The sequence below is a fragment of the Pelobates fuscus genome, chromosome 8 (assembly GCF_036172605.1).
Source record: "Pelobates fuscus isolate aPelFus1 chromosome 8, aPelFus1.pri, whole genome shotgun sequence".
NCBI classification, from domain to species: Eukaryota; Metazoa; Chordata; class Amphibia; order Anura; family Pelobatidae; genus Pelobates; species Pelobates fuscus.
This window is the reverse complement of record NC_086324.1, coordinates 153,687,687-153,707,831: the sequence shown is the minus strand read 5'-3', so window position 1 is coordinate 153,707,831 and position 20,145 is coordinate 153,687,687. Positions and strand designations below refer to the sequence as shown.

Here is a 20,145-nt window from a genome sequence, read left to right as displayed (position 1 = left end):
AATAATGGGTTTTTGTTTGTTTTATTTTTGTGCATTTTGTAAATTTTTGAAATGTGTCACTAAACTATTTTAATTGTTGATTTTGTATATATATATATATATATATATATATATATATATATATATATATATATATATATATATATATATATATTTTGTGGAAGGAAAAGGTTTTTTCCAATGCTTCAAAATGTCATGTACTTTTAGTATACATTTTGTTTTGTTGCATGTTTTTATGGTATGCAGAATTTGCATTGTCCAGTCTGAAGCATGTAGTCTAATTTGCTGAAAAAGTATCTTGCAATCTTTTTTCTTTAATAGTTTCAATAGGCTCCCCATTAGAAGAAAACTATTTTGCACTAATCAATGGAAAATAATGGGTTTTTGTTTGTTTTATTTTTGTGCATTTTGTAAATTTTTGAAATGTGTCACTAAACTATTTTAATTGTTGATTTTGTATATATATATATATATATATATATATATATATATATATATTTTTTTTGTGGAAGGAAAAGGTTTTTTCCAATGCTTCAAAATGTCATGTACTTTTAGTATACATTTTGTTTTGTTGCATGTTTTTATGGTATGCAGAATTTGCATTGTCCAGTCTGAAGCATGTAGTCTAATTTGTTTAAGAAACTGTGATTATTACATTGCAGGACTGACTGCCTCTAGTGGCTGTCAATCAGACAGACAATAAGGCACTTCCTGGTGGTTAAGCGACTTTTTGTCGCCTAACTGATGCTGGACGTCCTGATGGACTTATAGTATAAGGAGTACAACTTTGTATTCCTTACACATTAGAATCCCTTTAAATGATACAGGACAGTTTGATTAACGTTAGAATTACTGCATAAAGAGAACTTTTAAGTGAACTTGTCACGGCAGGTTCACTTTAAATGCAATGTTCTTATGTGTTTAGACCTCTCCTATTTCATAATATTTAACATTCACCTAATCTATTTTTTCCATTGGTTGGCTGTGAGGGGGGTTATCTGTTTATAACAGGAATAATACATAATTAATTAGATGTGTCACAGATGGTGCATTGGCTTTTTTTTTTTCTTCAATTTTTTAAATAAATGCTTTAGTATTTTAAACTTTTTAATATATAATGTTTTATTGGTTAATGCAAATGTTTGGGGAGATTCAACAATGAGTTACTGTTATTATTTCACTTTATTCCCTATATCTATATTTCTATTTTTTATTTTATTTTTTATTCATATAATCCCAAGTGATTCATCATTTTAATTGTGTCTGTTTTCTAAGCAATGGTACACCAAGTGTTTGTAACTGATCATTTCATTGTGATCTTAAAATTTTAACTGTTTGTTTTTTTTGTGTGTGTAACAAATATATTTTGTATGTGTACATTATTTTTTTTTAATAAACCGTTTGGTTTTTTTAAACCTTGAATCTTTTTTCCAGCTTGGGTCTTTGGGTGAAAATATGTAAGTTGTTTAGCCTGTCATCCCAACACATACTGAGTATCGCGGGGCATGTTTCATGGTCCAATAAATATATTTGCTGATTCATTATTGAGGATTTCGGAAAATTACTCAGCTCTTTTGGGCTAGTGGCATCATAAAAATTATAAACTTTTTCTATAGACGTGATAGACGGGTCTGTTTCTTCACAGGCACTCTCCTACTACTTGAACACCGTTTTGGCGACCAGAAGATTGTAATATTTGTGTGGTTAATATGTATTCAAACCTAAGGAACTAACAACATATTAAGATCCAATGTTTTTTTTTGGGAGGATTTTTTTTTTTTTTATACAAGGTAGCGTGTTCGAGTAGAAGCCACAAACCAGAAGGTTATAGAGTTATATGTTTGTCGATTTTGTGTATCCAGTAGGCAAAGGACTTTCACAAAACCTCAAAGTTCCCATAATCACTCATCCAAGATTTTCCATGTCAGGAATTAACCGTTTTTCTTGGTCTCCAAGCTCTCTCCATATCATTAGAGGACCCTCTCTCCATATCATTAGAGGACCCTACCATGTTTTTTTTTTTTTGCATCCTAAACAGGGATACTGAAGAGAATGTACTTACCACTGTGTTACCAGATGGTTTGACGTGTTTAGTGGTTCTGTCCATCATATTAGACTGTTTGTCATTCAAACAAATATTCCAGAAACTCAATGATTGTCAATGATTGTCTACAAACATGCTCTAACTTTAGATGTATTTAGTACATTCCTAGTAAAAATCCTCAAAGACTTGAGATAAGCAGTAACAAAAGATGAGGATCAAGGCGAGAATGAAAGTAATAATTAATGGTATCGTACTTCTAAGCGTTATCATATTTTGTTAAGTACGACGATTGCCTTTTTCTTTTGAAGATCCTTCAAGGGCTCGATAAATAAGAATTCCAATGTCAGTTGGCAGTAAATGTAATAGAAATGTATTCTTCATTACTTAAAAGATGCAGCATCCTTCTGTATAATTAGAAAGGATAGCAATGAACTATCAGTGAAGCCAAAGAAGATTAAGCCATGGTTTAATAAATACATTCTGTACACTAAATCTGTCACCTTGGCGTCTGCATGCTGTTCCATATTATATTTTTTAATAATGGTTTAATGCAAGGAGACCCCCCTCTGTTCCTTTTTCCCTTAACCCTCCTACCTAACCTCTTGCTTTTCAAACCCCCCATGGTGATAAAACAATGTAATTCTCTGGAAAAAATGTTATTTTTCATTCTTTCTGGTGTGGACAGCAGAGACTTAACAAATTCATTCTCTGAATATAATTGGAGAACTCTGCTCAACTGTGCCCACTAGAAAATCATTGTTGGGGGGAGGGGGATACTGGTGCAATTGCAAATTGTAGGCATAAATTGCAGGGCGGAAATAATTATTTAGTCATGTAGTTTCCCAGCTGTGCTGTTTAGTCTATGGGGTGGACCTCATGTTCCAGCTATGCTGGTTTTGTCCATGGGGTGGACCTCATGTTCCAGCGATGCTGTTTCTGTCTATGGGGTGAACCTCATGTTCCAGCTATGCTGTTTAGTCTATGGGGTGAACCTTGTGTTCCAGCAATGCTGGTTTTGTCCATGGGGTGGACCTCATGTTCCAGCGATGCTGTTTCTGTCTATGGGGTGAACCTCATGTTCCAGCTATGCTGTTTTTGTCTATGGGGTGAACCTCATGTTCCAGCTATGCTGTTTTTGTCTATGGGGTGAACCTCGTGTTCCAGCTATACTATTTTTGTCTATGCGGTGAACCTCATGTTCCTGCTATACTGTTTTTGTCTATGGGGTGGACCTCATGTTCCAGCTATGCTGTTTTTTTGTCTATGGGGTGGACCTCATGTTCCAGCTATGCTGTTTCTGTCTATGGGATGGACCTCATTTTCCAGCTATGCTGTTTTTGTCTATGGGATGGACCTCATTTTCCAGCTATGCTGTTTTTGTCGATGGAGTGGACCTCATTTTCCAGCTATGCTGTTTGGTAAGGGAGCCATGCCCATACTAGTTTAGAAACTGATTTACAGACCCTCAGTGGGTTTTTTCTGTCAGGTGTGGTCTAGTTCAGGGTTTCTCTGAAATTGCAATTGCATTGTGTGGGAAAGCCATTTATAAGGCTTGCTCGCTCTGCAAGTTCAGTCTGCAAAGCACTTTGTGGTTTAAATGTTTTTTTTTAGCCTTGTGAAGTTTTATCACAGGTTTTCTTTTTTTTCTTTTTTGATTGTCTTTTTTTCTTTTAATATTTGTCACAGGACTTTTTTAAGAATATAAGCTTTAAGAATAAGTAGACATCTAAAGGTAAGTATAATATTGTTCTTAGCAGAAACTTAATTTATATATAAACATATATATATATATATATATATATATATATATATATATAACATGATTATATATTTATTTTACTAATCTAAAGTATTGGTCCTTTCAGAGTAAAACATTTAATTTTACCACATGACAGGAGGCTTCGTATTTTGCATAATCTCTCTTTACTAGCTCCACAGCAGAAAGAAACACATAGAAAGAACCAATCACAAGAGAGAATAAGGTATAGTGACCTCATCACTTCCTCTTTCTTTGCTGCTCCATCAAGCAGACAGGTCAGAGTATTACTCTTCTCCATTATTTGTATTGCTATTGCCTCTTTGGGGCTGTTTTGGGGATTGTATTTCAATAGACTTTGCAATTTGTTTTGCTGTGCTTCCATTCAATGGGCATCTAGGTTTTTTTAAATATTATTTTAACTTTTTACCTTATTCTGGGTGCTTGGCCCTCTCCCCTCCTGAATTTCTCTTCTCTGTAGGAGCTTTAGGGCCTTGCTGGGGCTTGATCCCTAACCCTCCGCGTGTTCTGCCGGCTACCGGGCAGTTGTTTCCTTCCCTCTGTTTTTCAGTAAATCTCGAGTTTGGCACCGGTCGGACACGCGGCTCTTTGCGATCGAGCCTCGGCGGCCATCTTTAATCTTTCAATATTGAGGGCGGCCATTTTGCTTCACCCGCGCACTGCGAACGAGCCGCAGTGGCCATCTTTAATCTCGCAAGAGTGAGGGCGCCCATCTTACTACATACAGACCACCCCTCACACACACACACATACACACCAGCCTCACATCAGTGCTGGATTCAGGTACGTGTCTGAAGGGGTTTTAACCCCTTCAGCAACATGGGATGGGGGGCAGAAGCGAGGGGGGCACTGCAGGATTCTATAGTGTCAGGAAAACGGATTTGTTTTGCTGGCACTGGAGAGTCCTTTCAAACATCCTGCAAAGTTACAGTTCCCCTTTAATACCGCAGTGCTAATCCATGCGGTTTCTGTTTGTTAATAGTTTAGCAAAGGCACTTTTTCTGAGAATCACAAAACCGATCCTTTGAGAACATTTAGCTTTTAATGTAACAACAGTCTTTCACATGAATAAACCTGCTAATATAATGCTATTCGTGTACTAATTTTAACAAATGTGTATTATAAAACCAAACATCTCTGCAATTATCGTCATTTAGTTTCCAAATCATTAGGATTAGGGACACGCGGTGTGCTCAGGAACAATGCATCAAACCAGGCTTTGAATTTTAAGTTTCAGGCTAGAATTTGAATTGACTGGTCAGCTTTTATTTTAAAAATGAATACTGAAGAACACAGAGCGGAGAGGATCAATTATTGCAACAACAACATAAAAATAGCACTACAAGCACTACAACTACTGCAGAGCACTGTAATATTTTAGGTTTGACACTTACTTGAGTCTTGCCGGCGCCTTCATTGCTTCCAGTCTTCTCAAACTGAAGAAGCTCGAAGTCAGTTTTGTGGAAGATAAGAACTCAATAATTGGTTGAATACATCAACCAATGTGATTGGCAGATTTGCTTCCTGGTTTGGTGAGTAATCACAGCAGAAGCTGCGCAGAATGGAAATTTGCATCAAATGCATATATATATATATATATATATATATATATATATATATATATATATATAGAAAGAGAGCGAGAGAGAGCTATATGTAGCTTCTTCACAGATAAATGTAAAAAGCAAAAATTGTACTTGTAAAATAACAAATTTGTGTATGAAAAGCAGCTGAAACATATAAATTGTCCTAAAAAAATAAAATATATAAAAAAAAAATGCTAGCGCCATGTAAATATTAATTATACAATTTATAAACAAAATGCTATTCAAAACATTGAATAACACGTGATTGAATAACACGTGATTTGGATAAACCATATATTCAAAGGAGTCACCGTAGGGATTACCGGGAGCCTCCGCAAAGAAATGGCAAATATTTGTAAATCACCAAATCCTTAGGCTCAATGTCTTGTATTGTTGTGCTCCAAGCGAATGTATCCAACCTTGTATACAAATGAGTGCCCAGTTTGTATCCATTCAACTGTGCAACATATTGTTTTTTTTTGTTTGTTTGTTTTTACCGGTTTACATCTTTTTATTTTTAAATTCTTTATTTTTGTGGTGCAAAGATTAACACATTTTCTTGTAATGCCCCAACAGCAGTAACAAGATTTGTAAGATACACATATTAACAGATTCGAGGCATATGCGATCACTGCACACATTTTTTGTTAGGTAGTAAATTTACAGGCTAGTCGATTATGTCTGTGTTAGAGAGAAGACAAATTAGGTATTCAACATGAGCTGGAGATAGCGTTGGTAGCTTGCTTCTTCTGATTATGCACATTTTAACATATATAATAAAGCTTAACGTTACAGGTACATGAGTAATCTATTTAAGACTTATATCCTGGCTTAACTGTACATTGCTAAAAGGAAAGCTGTTTGTAAAATTACGCTGATATTACAGAGCACAGAGTATTCAGGCTAGTTTTGGTACCGGCTACTTTTTATAGCGACATTCGTGGCTTTTCTTTAGTGTGAGCTGGTCTAGTACACTTGTAACAGGCTAGTCAATTAGCTTGTAAGTGGGGTGTGTATGTAAGGTTAACGTGTTCTAAAGTGAACTATCTATGTAAGCCTGGTTGAGTATCGTTGCTTATTCGGTTAACCCCTAGGTTGCCCCTGTGTAGAGTACTGTGCACCTTGCCTCCTGTCAGCGGCTAAGAAGAAGTCTAAGGCTCTTTTGGCCCTCGATATGAAACGAAAAGGTAAAACGTCAAAAATAACATAAGGTTGTAACATAAATGTGCATCTTGGTGTGGAAGGACATAATAGAGCATCTCAATGCCTATTGCGGGATGGAGACCCATGTCTTTGAGGCATGTAGGTGATGTGCTGATGGTGGAATGAATTCACACTGTTATATCTAAACAGTCTGCCCTAAGTTAGGTCAGATGATATGTAACCGTTATAATGACCAGTATGCGGAAGGTAAGGGCAATGGGGTCGACCGTGATAACCTAATTATGGCTTATGGGTGGTCATAGTTGGGTACATGCGGTTATCAAGTAAATAAAACAATTAGAGCTATAAGTGGGTACAATTTGCTAAGTGAGGCATAATTAATACCATGCAATATAAAGAACAAAAACATAACACTAATTGGGTCTATGATTGGGGAAGCACACCATGGGTGCAGTACTGCTCGGTCCAGGTGTCTCTGTTCCTTGTGTGCCAACCCTGGATAAAGCTCTGGGGTGGTGATTGTGTTGAAGTTGGCTTTCAGTGGTCGTGAGTGCTGGATTGAGCTGTTAGAATTCAACCTCCTTATGCGTGTTGGTTGTTGGGACCGGCAGTCCATGCGGTCACCCGTCTCCGTTCAAGTGGTGATGGTAGCGTAAGAGTCCGGAGTTAGGCCTTGTGGGACAAACGGGACAGTCTTGGTTGGGTCCCATCGATGTTGTGGGGAGGATTGGCTCTGCTGGCCTGGTGGTTTGAGGGAGTCCATAGTTAGGCCTAGGGAGTGCAGGAGTGGCGCCGCGTCACTTAAGTCTCGTATGTGATGTAATTCAGGTCCCTGTTGGACCGCGAGGGTGTGAGACGGCCGCCAGCGGTAGCTGAGGCCTTTTTGGCGGAGGATGGCGGTGAGTGGCTGGAGGGACCATCTCCAGGCTAGGGTGTTGCTGGAGAGGTCTGCGTAGAAATGCAGATCCTTGCCCTCATGTTGTGGAGGCGTCTTACCCCGCAGGGCGTCCAATATCGCCATCTTGTCGGAGCTGTTCCGGAATGCAATTATGGTGTCCCTGGTTGATCCAGTGGGCGCCTTTGGTGACTTGGGGACCCGGAAAATGCGCTCTGGGCGGATGTGCTCAGCCTGTGCCGGTGGCAGTATCCTTGCGAGCAGGCGTTTGACGGTTTGTGGTAGGTCCGCATCTGCGGCGTCCTCTGGGAGCCCCCTGTTATTACGCCGCCTGGCATCTTCATTCTCGGCCATGCGGTGGTCGTGAGAGCGTAGCCGCAGCTGCAGCTCCTGCACGGTACGTTTGAGTTCCCTTATGTCCTCAGTGTGCGTTTCGGTTCGGTTCTCTATGGTGGTTAGGCGGTTTGTCACCCCCTTTAGGTCTCCCCTCAGTGCAGTGATCTCCTTGTGGAAGTCCTTGTGGTGGTCAGTTAGCATTTGCTGAAGGATCGCCACTGTCACTGGCATGGAGTCTTGTGGGGCGTTGGTCGGTGGTGAGGGACGTCCTGTAGTGTGGGTCGGTAGGTATTCCTCACCTGAGAGGTCATCGGAAAAGTCCGAATAGCCTCCGTGGAGTGCCGCCATGTTGGCTTCATTTGTGCCTCGGGCCTGCCGCCACATGTCTCCTATGGTGAGTCCCGGGTTGGTTTTCCCCAGATTTTTTTTGCCGGTTTTGCGCCCCATGGTGTTGGGGTGTGTGTCGAGGGCTTTTGCCGTGGTTTGGTAGCAGGATGGCTGGTTGTTTGCCCGTTTTTCTCACTTGGGCCTCGGAGCTCTAGAATAGTGCGACTGTTTGTCTCGGCTGTTAAGCTCTGCCCTGTGCAACATATTGTTACCTTGAAAAAACAGACACTCTATCAGGCTTCCCCAAACTCTGGCCCTCCAGATGTTGCTGAACTACAACTCCCATGATTCTATGAATGAAATAGGCTGAGAATCATGGGAGTTTTAGTTCAGCAACATCTGGAGGGCCGAAGTTTGGGGAAGCCTGAGTTTCTACATAGTCTAACTCTATACATTCTTTAAGTTTATTGAACTAGTTTAGAAAATTAATTAAAACCTTTACACTTTAGAAATGTGAAGCTCATTGCTTTTATATTGATTCAATAAAATTCTATACTATGTAGAATATCGTTTTTGTTTTGTTTTTCTTTCAAGTTAACGATTTGCTGGGAGCAGAACAGTACAAGAGATTGATCCTAAGGAATTAGTGATTTACATTCATTTGCTTTATCTTTGCAGAGACTCTCGGTTACCCCTACAGGAACTCCTTTGAATATATTGTGCACGCTGGAAGTGTTATTAGATGTTTTGCATAGCGTTTTGTTTATAAATTGTATATTGATATAGCAACAATATCTATTTTCATACTTAAAATACAAGTATATGGAAAATAAAAAAGGAATAGGTTGATCCCTGTCAAGAGTGTCTCTTGAATTGACTGTCCCTTGAATTGTCTCCGCTCTCTGGCAGAGGGTCAAATTAGCCGAATGGGACAGCACAGTCTTTACTGAGCCTTGGGGATCTTCACCAGGAGTGGTCTTGATTCTCCAGAGGTGACTTGCCTCAAATTCCTGTGTGAATTGTCAGGAATTCAAGATGCATGGCTTTACTTTTAAACTTCTGGCTATCTGACGTTAGTCGGAAAACCTTAGCTAAGATACTATTTCACTAGTTACAGAGGCTAGACATCTTGCCACAATAACCACTACAGTGAACTGTAGTGATTATGGTGCTTGGAGCCTTCCTTTCATTTTACATTTAATTAGATTTTGTTTTTGTAAATAGCCATGCCTGTCTCTCTGTGTCATTAACAAAATATGAGATGCAATGCAAGGATGGGGTACAGGTGTCCTTTACACAAACCTGGTTGTCAATAAAGCAATATTTGCATGAAATATATTATATATTGCAAAAGCTGAGCATAATCTATATTGATTAAAACTTTAATTTCCCCTTCTACACCCAGTAGTCATCTCCATTTGCTGTTTTGCAGTTTTTTTATATTATCTTCTTGAATTTTATTCTCTAATAATGTGAACATTTTTTTTTTATTTTTTTTTTTTTTGGCCAATAGTGAAGGCAGTGTTTACAACAAGCAAAAAATATATAAAAATAAAAATAAAGTAAATCGAAGCAATGCATAGCTGTTCATACTTTAGTAATGAATGAACCACTCCATTTTTTTTTTTTTTAGATATTAAATGTGCATAAAATAAAATACATGCATTTTTCCATACATTATGTCCAACAACTCCAGCAAACCTATACATTAAAATCACAGTACCCTCATACTGGTTCCTTCCATTTATACCGAGTCGAATAGCTCACCGCTGTGTCTATAGATTTCCCTTGTGAATAGCAATGATTAGCAGAAATAACCAATTACCTGTTGCGTGCTTTCTGTACATTCACGTTGCCAGGACAATAGACAATTTTCTCTTGGCAGAAAATCATATTATATCAATGGCTCGCGTTTAAAAGGACCGTCATGCCTACAAGTCTATAGTTTTTAGTGGAACTAACATGGCATTGTAAAAGGAATTATATATTGTCCCTTGATCCACTATTCTATTATGAATCGTCTAACACCCTACCCTATCTCACGGGCTTCCAGCAGGTGCTCACATGGCATTTCAATGTGCTCTCATACGTTTTTTTTTTTTTTTTTTTATTAATTGCTTATTTGATGAACTGATGGAAACAGTGGCATTTTTAAATTCCTTTTTATATTATGATTTGCTTAGTATATCCCTGATATATTTTTGCTCTTTAAAATATTTATCCAACCGAAAGTAGGGTGGACCATGTAAGGGTGGTCCATTTTGTACTGTGATGATTGTAATTTAGTGTTTTTCTTCTATACGTTTAAAATTTTATAGACTGTGTTTGATTAGATCATAAAGTGGACTAAGCAATAGGCAAATTAGCCACTGACCTAGACCACCTCTTTTATAGATCCACTACATGAAGAGAAATTAGTGTTACTGGAGGCATACCTAGGTTATTTCTTCAAATTCCCCATAGGAAAGCAATGCATGCTCACTCATCTCAGATCGCTATTAGGATTCTCCATGAGTATAGAAAGAGGTAAGTGATTTTTTTTTTTTTAACCCTTTAATCACCGGGTGTGGGGCCACAGAGGCAGAGGAAACTATAGCGTTAGAACTACAGTTTTGTATTCCTAACTCTATAGGGTTCCTTTAACAGCCATGGGTGTTTCATTAACATTAATAAAAAAATTGCAAATTTCTTATAGAAATGGGATTCGACACGTTCTTAAACAAAACCAGATCCGAATACATCCATCAAAATGTTCGTAAATGCTTCTTTACTTGCTTTTTGTAAGTAAATGATAACATCAAGTACTCTTTGCCCCTGGCAGTATAAAGGGTTTGGATGTTTAAAATCCGGGCACAGATTTGAAGCCTCTGGGTCTGGGTTTTAACACTTCAGCTCCGGATTTAAGCCGTCTAGAGGCGTTTGGTGTGTCTGAAATCCAGACTAAATTCAGGCTTATTGAGAGCATGCAATGCAATATCAATACTGTTCACAATGCATTCGGTATGGGGCCATTTTGCTCAGTATGGGGTCATTTTGCTCAGTATGGAGCCATTTTGCTCAGTATGGAGCCATTTTGCTCAGTGTGGGGCCATTATGCTCAGTATGGTGCCATTTTGTTCAGTATGGAGCAATTTTGTTCAGTATGGGGCAATTTTGCTCAGTATGTAGCCATTTTGTTCAGTGTGGAGCCATTTTGCTCAGTAATTGGCCATTTTGTTCAGTGTGGAGCCATTTTGCTCAGTATGGAGACATTTTGCTCAGTATGGGGCCATTTTGTTCAGCATGGGGCCATTTTGTTCAGCATGGAGACATTTTGTTCAGTATGGGGCCATTTTGCTCAGTAGTATGGAGACATTTTGTTCAGTATGGAGCCATTAGTTCAGTATGGGGTCATTTAGACATTAGTGAATAACCCTGTTACAATTTGTTTATGTTCATTATACCCAAAAGTGGATTTTGAATATGAATATGAATTTGATGATTATACATTAATCTCTGCTCCAGATAATGTAAATTTAACACAGAGCAAAGTCCATCAAAGGTGGCAAAATCCTGACACATTGTCTCCACACACATGCCTTGGCAAACACTACAAACAGGTATCGTGTCTGCTCCTGGGTTTAGCTCTCAAATGAACCTGTTTGGTATTGACTGAAAATAAACATTGTCTTTTGTCCTTGAAACACACAGAATAAACTCATTTCTTAAGTACTCAAACATTTTGGATTTTAATGAATATTTTACATTCCAAGCTTTTCAGCTTTTTGCATTTTTTTTCCTCATGTTTAATATCAGATACATTACATTCAAAGACAAACATATGGCTTTCACAGTGAATGTTGGCAGTTAGTAGTTTGTCATCTTCCAAAACAACTATTTTATTTTATTTTCACAAATGATCACAATATGCTTGAGCATCAACAACTCCATATATTGGATTTCCCAGAAAGGAAATTTGGCAGCTGGCTAGAGCTCCATCTGTAGAGAAGGTGAGTGGTTGTCACTAAAACCCAAACCTTGTTTTACCATTCAGCCCAGTCTTACCATTATCCTGCTCCTTCCTGCCAATGGCCACTCCCGCTTATGCCCAAAGAACAACTTTGAAGTGAGAGTAATGTTTAATTTTTTCCCCACCTTCTTAAATAAACATTCATGTTATTTTATTTATAATTTTTTTATTCTTAAACTTGTATTTGCCATAGTTTAGTGATGAGGTAGACAACCTTCTGCACTCCAGACGTTGTGGACTACATCGCCACTGATGCTTTTCCATTAGTATGGCTGTAAGAGCAATATGGGAGGTGTAGTCCACAACATGTGGAGTACTGAACTTTGCCAACTTCTGGTTACGTGTATATGCTTCTTTGTGTACTCAATGTCATAACTATCTGGGTAAAAGAACGTATAATGGATGACACAGTGCCTCCAGTCTTCCGCAAGCTCTACATCCCCTAGTCCTCCATAGACTGAGTCCTGACATGCACTGTTAAGGAGTAGGAACAAATAGCCCTGATGACACTAATATTCCTCCCTTAGTCCAGGGGTAGACAACCTCCGGCATTCCAGATTTTATGGACTACATCTCCATTTTGCCAGCATTATGGGAGAGGGTAGTCCACAACATCTCCACTGCCCTAGTCCTTCTCTATCAATCTCCGACAGACACTGAGGAACCTGATTTGATTACTTTTACCAGAGCCCAGTCAAAACAAGAAGCAAGATAAAGACACCTATGTTGCATTAGAAACTATGGACTGTGTTCCTGGTCATTTCTGTTCACTTCACAAGATGTATTTTCGGGTTGGGAGATGTATTTGCCCAAACATCTTTACTGTATGATTACACCATTTATTGAGATTCCGGTATCCTGGAGACCAATAGGTCTTTTTCCCCGTGTGCAGAGCTTGTTCTATAGAAAATATCATAGAGGGAAACCATAGAAATGTGTTATATCTACCTGAAGCCGACAATCCATCTCTTTCATGTCTCTGTGGTTTCTTTGTGTGTTTTTTAAATTTCTACTGGGTATAATCTCTGCTCCCAACAGTAAATCCAAATAAAATACCATTGCCCTTCATTCAACAAGAAAGAAATTACCTAATACTCCCAATTTTAAAATTAACTATTTTTTTTTAACTTGATACCGGATTACCACGGAGATAAATCCAGACCTGATTATGTAGTAATTAACCTCACAATGAACATTAAAATGTTCATCTTTATACATTGCAATATAACTGCAAATAAAAGAGTACAACATATTGACACAATATATAACCAATTAATCAGAAGTGTTAATTGCACATTCATTACAAAATTTGTAATGGCTGACACATTGACCTAATGTTATTTCTTATTAGTTACCCAATGATTTTTCAGTAGTGAAGGCCAAAGAAAGCGACGTCATGTTCACGCCTTCTATAAGACTTTAACATCCATTGTCACTAAGCAAGTCAACTTAGTTTCTCTCCTTCCTAAGTGCTACTTCGGAGTTATATCTTCATTCCTTGTGGCACTAGGTTTAGAAAAAGAGAATTCTGTGCCTTGGTTTGTTTGACACCTTTTATAATCAAAGCTTTCCAATTTTGCATTGTCTTTTGACTTTCTTAAATAGTCTTGTTCAAGGGACTGACACAGACAAAGAAATGTAATTGTCTATGTTATGAGAGTACATCATACTCAGGGACGTCTCTTGCGTTGGCACAGAACAGATCCTCACAGAAGGGCTAACATCACTGGCTGCTAGTCTAGCATTTCTACGTGCCAGGTGCCCTGGGCAAACAGCCTTAATCAGGTGTCTTTTAAAGGTATCGCTTAACACAATATAGATAAAGGGGTTGATGCAGCTATTTGCGTAGCCAAGGCTGATTGCTACATTGTAGGCATAAAGAAACATGACTGTGGGATGTGCTACTTTTAGGTGGACCAATTGTAAGATGTAATATGGTGCCCAACAAATGAAGAACGCAGAGCAAATCGTTACAGAGGTTCTAGTGATTTTCTTGGATCGAGCCCGGAAATTCCTTTGTGGCAATGGGACAACCACGCAGGAGATATGTTTCTGTATTTTGATGTAAACAATGCATATGATAAGAAGTGGTATGACAAATGCCAAGAAGAACTGGTAGAGTGTATACCAGTAGATGTCAATGGAGAGATTGGGCAGGATAATTCCGCAACCAGCTTTGCCATCCGGAAGCTCAATCAGCTGGGTGTACATGAATACTGGTATGATGGTAATAAGGGAACAAAGGCACAACATCAAGATTACCATACTTGCCGCACAGGTTGTCCTTACATATGAAGAGCGAATGGGATGGACAGTGGCAAGGTATCTGTCTACAGACATTGCGGTGAGAATGTAGGTGCTTGCAAATTGACTGTTGGCATCCAGGGCAGTGATTATAGTGCACATAGTGGCACCAAAGTGCCACACACCATTGCCCAACAACTGGTGAATGAGGAAAGGCATTCCGATTAAGAAGAGAAGGTCGGTCACGGACAGGCTCACAATGAAAATGTCCGCAATGTTGTGGTTGCCCTTCTGCTTTTTGTTAATGGTGTAGATGACAATACAATTCCCAATAGTTCCCACCAAGCATATGATGCCGAAGATAACAGGAAGGACAATGCTGCTGTTGTCTTGTCTGCCACCGAAAACTGCAGAAAAAAAGAAACATGTTAGTATTTATTGTCATAGAAGATGATATCAGAGCCACAGTGATTGTTAGTCCATGTTATATGTAGAATCTGTTTAAAATACTGCATACAGAGAACTAGGAACTAAACACGAAACCCTGGTTATACGTGGACATTGTTGTCCAGGGACCAAAAAAAGTAAAGGTACATGGACTTGAAAAATTTCTGAACTGAAAAAAAACATGGAGAATTATTATGATTCACCGATTGTGACCTTATTGAAATTAGTTTGAATACGAACAACACACACTTCAGTGAATGTCCTAATAAAAATTATAATTTTATATATTCATGTATCATTCATTTGTCCCATAAATATTTGAAATGAGATTTGCAAATTGTGCATAACACCGAGACTGAAAAGAGTACTGGTGAACAATATTGATTCTTCTTTGTAATAAGGCGAAGTGCGTTGGCAAGTTTGGAAATAGGGCATAGCAATGCAGCGTGAAACTAACTGCATTCATTTCTAGATTTAGTGAGTATCTTGCTATCTGTATACTCACACAGTTGGGTGTGTAAAGAATAAGGTCTAGAGATAGGCTCTGCACACGGCTAAATGTGAGGCTTGCACTGGGATCAAGTATTTTGTGTCAAGAAATAAAGACCTAGCACAATTTAGGTAACACCGATATATAAAGCACTGCTGTATAACATTGTATTAATAAATGTATGAATAATATAAATTATACAAAATATACAATATATTATGTAGTAGAAAAAAGGTAAAGTATACAGTGTCTTAACTAGTGAAGGTATTCACATTTTGTAGTGTTACAATTTGGAATTTCGGGATTTGTACTGTTTGATTTACAGAAGACACCTAATGCTTCGTACATTGTAAGGTATTTTTATAAAACAAATAGACATAATCATACAAACAGCAGCATGAAGATCAATAAGCCATCAAAACAAGTCCAGGGATAACGTTCTGGAGAAACCTTAGTTAGGGTTGGGTTATAATATAAATATCCCAGTACATGAATATTCACTGTAGCTATGATGTTAAATCCATCATTTAAAAAAAATACATATATTTTGTTTTGAGAATGCTGTGCACCAAAACTCAATGACTTGGTTAGAAAGACATTAGGTGGAGGAGTAGTAAGGTCAAGGAGACCCTTAAAAAGCTGGATGAACCTGTAGATGAAAAAGGACAAACCATCGAAGGGACATCTATAACCTGGATATTTCACAAATTTGGACTTAATGGGCAGAAGGTGGGAAGAAAAGCATTTCTGAAAAAAAACAAACATTTTGGATGTGCATGAAGGCATGAAGGAGACAAGGCGAACATGGGACAAGGTGATAAGACTAAAATTACACGTTTTGACTTAGTGAAAAATGCTGTGTGAGGTGCAAAGCCAACATTGCTTCACTCTTGAGTCTAGACCCAAATCCACATACCACATTATTTCAGTGGATTTTAATGGTTTAACACAGGAGTATAATCTTCATAAAGCCCCAGGCAATAGCCCATGATAAATTATTTACTGTAGCAGTATTGCCTTTTCCAGGGGAAAGAAAGAGACCCTCTGTCACTCAGCAGCAAAATCATGATTTTTTTTTTTGCAGACATTATTTAGTCATTATATATTACATGCGAAGAATGGGTCGCTGGCTTACTCGGTTAACTTTGCAACTGCAGAAAAGGGTACTAACTTAGCTAATATTATGTGCATAATATGAATCACTGATGGAATAGCTTCAAAACCGCGATAGGTAATGAAAATTATTATACCTATTAAACCCAACAATAAAAAAAAGAAGACAGCTTTAGGAAATATGCAGAAGATAAGATGCTGTCATGAGACGAGTGAAGTAGATACTCGAGATATTTTCTTTTTCCAGGAACTTTGCAGTTTCCGACGCATTCATCCAGAAGTGATCGTTCAGTGGTTAATCCTGCTCTCTACCTTCAAATGATGAGGCAGGGGAATTATTGTCACTGTGCAGCTGTGTGTTATTGGACATCAGAGCTCGGTCACATTATCTCAAAACCAAAGAATCTAATCTAACTTCTAACAAAATAGCCCAGCAAAGCTGAATGCAAATAATACTGAATTTTATTAAAGACACGGAGGCTCATAATATGCATATCTCTTTCTTTATAACTCTCAGCAGCAAAGATAGAGAAATATAAATATATCAAAATGAAAGAAAAAAACGGTATAGGCACACAGGCAACCAACCACATAACAGAGGAAGTGACTATAAAAGGTCTGTGTCTCCCACAATCCCCCTCTTTCTTTGCTGCTCTCAGACCAGTATCGTGCTCCTCTTATGGATTTATGTTATGGATTTTGCATTATTATTGTTGTTTTTTCTGCATGTCATTTGCTTCCTTGCTGTGTTTTATAGTATATCTACACTGTATTTGCTTTCTGGTGGTGTGCCTAGTGGGGATTCCCCCCTTTTTTATTTATGTTTTTCTTCACCGGGGAGCTTCCTCCCCATGCTACCCTGTTGTTAGGCTACCTTGTTCTGGGTAGCGCTCGCGGGCCGCGGGCGCCGGTTTTCCGCGACTCTCTAAGCCGTCCACGGCTCTCTCCTCGCTCTCGCAGTCTGCCCGCGTGGGTGAGGTGCTCGCGCCCTGTCCCCATCTGTGTGCTGCCCGCGATCGGTGACTGCCCGGCTTCCACGTGCGGCGGCCATTTTTGGAGGCGGTTTTACTCGCGGCCGATATCACTGCTCCCTGCTACTCGCAGTCAGCCTGCTGCCCGCCCTCGCGGGCCACTGGGTTCCCTGGGCACACCAACAGACAGATTGTGTTGTTTTCCCTGTGTATTTCACTACAGTACATGTCAGTATACTATATATATTTAGATTTTTACATTGTTTTTGTGAGTATACTTTTTCTGCTTATATGCAAGATGGGGATGAGGGGCCAGAGGGCCTTCAAGAGGCCTTTACCCAGGATAATTCTGGGGGTAATGTGGCCTCCCAAGAGTTTCAGGCCCTACTAGATGCCACTATGGCGTCATCCTTGCAGAAGGCTTTTGCCTCTGCCGTGGGAACGGTGTCTTCATCGTTTTTTCCCAATCCTTTCAAGCTATGCTTTTGCCCTCCATGGTGGCCCCCACCTTCCTAGGTGATGGGATTCCCCCGCCTACCCTTGCCATGCCTGGAGCCCATAAGGCGAAGGCTGTGGCTAAGCACATCGACTCCCACTCCTCGATGCAGGTTTTACCTGCCATGATAGACACGCTTGAGGCGGTCACAGAAGGCGCACCTCCCACGCGCAAAGGAGCCCCTGGCCGGGCTAAAAAGGCTAGACTATGGAAACGGGCTAGAGCCCTTGCAGAAGGGTCGGATACCGACCAAGGTGCGGAGGCTGACTCAGACGTGATAGGGCACGACTCTTGTGAGTCGGGTTAGGATCTACCCCATACGGGTATAGCCCCTGTTGGGACCTCTACCACTACACGGGGTCCTCTACATGGCCCCTCTGGGGATGATAAAACGCTGTTGGATCCACGGGGCAACCCCCTGTTCGATCCAGATTACATATGTCACCGCCGATCAGCTGAAGGGGAACCCCCAGGGCATTTCACCCAATATGTTGCACAGCACATGCACCCCCCCATTTCCGTAGTGGGCCGCAATAAATTTCACGCTGCATGCCCCAGGCCTTATCTCCCAGGCTTGGCCTACAAGTCCCCTGATATTGACCCCCAGGTCGCACGATTGTTAAATAAGTCGGGCTGGGAACCGTAGAGGGGCCTGGTCTGCTCCCTAAAGGGATGCCAAGATAAGATCTAGGTACCCTGGACCCTTTGTCGAAACTGTATGAACTTCTGGACGCCGCTAAGGCTAGCGACTCGGCCCTGGATGTTGATGTGGCCATAGGATGGGTCCAGTGGGCTGTTTGTCTTCTGGGGGATGCGAATTCCGCTATGTCGATGGGGAGACGTGAAGCGATTTTGCTAAAATCGACCCCGAATCGGCTGCCATGCCGGTGGCGAAACCGAGCTCATCCGGCGATGGGATGTTATTTGGTACTACCTTCGTGATGGACCTGGGGACCTACGTTTAATCCTTTTACGGACATCGGTGAAGCCCAAGCTGATATGAAGCGCATGTTTCAGTCAATAAAGGGTTATCACCTCGAGTTTGTATCTCTGCCTGTCCGATTTTCTGTCCCCAGAGAGTTGTCCCTTCCTTCGGGACAGGACGGGATGATTTCTGCGGAAATCTGAGGGTTGTTGTCTAGGCGCCATAGAGGAATTGCCGTTTGCCGCCCCAGGCTTTACGAGCAGCCTCTTCTTAGTATCAGAGAAAGGGGGAGATGTCCGTCCGGTGATAATTCTCCGTCCCCTGAACGCGTTTCCTCCGATACCAGCATTTTCGGATGCAGGGCATACATTGCCTCAGAGACCTTCTCCGTACTTCGGATTGGCTGGCCATGCTAGATCTGACGGTCGCGTATTTTACTGTAACCATCGCGATGGAACACAGAGACTACCTCCACCTCACCTGGCACGAGCGGCGGTGGCGTTTTACATGGACATGGTGGTTTGGATGGTTCACCTGTCGGCAGACGTCCTTTCGTATGTCGCCTTCTCAGGGTTGTTCGCCTCGCTCAACCAACTAGGACTCGTTTTCTCTGCCTTCTGGGACGTCGATATGGTCTTACAGTTTCTATCATCCTGGTACTCTAACTAGGGACGGACATTTCGCATTTGTCCTCTATGCTTGTGATGTTACTCTGTTTGATTTCGTGTATGAGAGTGTCTGACGTCGGAGCCCTTGATTGGGACGCCATCGTTTTTACTCCTGAAGGTATTTCTTTCACCATATCTTGGAGGACTAGATCGGCATCCAAGTCGTTTGTGTACCCTAGATTCTCGGAGAGTCCGGCACTCTGTCCAGTGGATTGTTTGAAGGCTTATTTGGAGGCTACGCAGTCTCGTCGTTTGTTGGATTTGCATTTCGCCTTACCGGCCTGCATCGACCCCGATTCTGGCACATTGGGTGCGCTGGCTCTTATCTTCGGTGGGAATAGACACCTCTATCTTCACGCCTCATTCGGTACGTGGTGCTATGGCTTCGGAGGTTTCTGCAATCGGCTGTCGACTGGAGGACACTATGCAAGCGGCGGCTTGGTCTCGGGAGTCGACCTTCCATAACTTCTATTTCAGCCTTATTGAACACATCGCATCTCAAGTAGTAGCACAGCTTTAAACTTGCATAATATGAGCCTCCGTGTCTTTAATAAAGTCCCCAGATTTTACTAAAGTAAAGTCATGATTTTATTAAAGACACGGAGGCGAGTATTATTCCCACCCACCCTCCCGGTGTTTGGTTTTGGGATGAG

At 40.4% G+C, this 20,145-nt stretch overlaps 1 protein-coding gene across 1 annotated transcript in view; it reads right to left on the bottom strand.

Annotated features, from left to right (window-relative positions):
- Nucleotides 1-12,729: 12,729 nt before the first annotated feature.
- Nucleotides 12,730-20,145, bottom strand: part of LOC134571829 (melanin-concentrating hormone receptor 1-like) — a 73,643-nt gene continuing 66,227 nt past the window's right edge. The window contains exon 3 of the mRNA XM_063430450.1: nt 12,730-14,789. Within this exon, the coding sequence (XP_063286520.1) occupies nt 13,750-14,789 (1,040 nt within the window). The 3' untranslated portion in view covers nt 12,730-13,749. The remainder of the gene's footprint in view (nt 14,790-20,145) is intronic.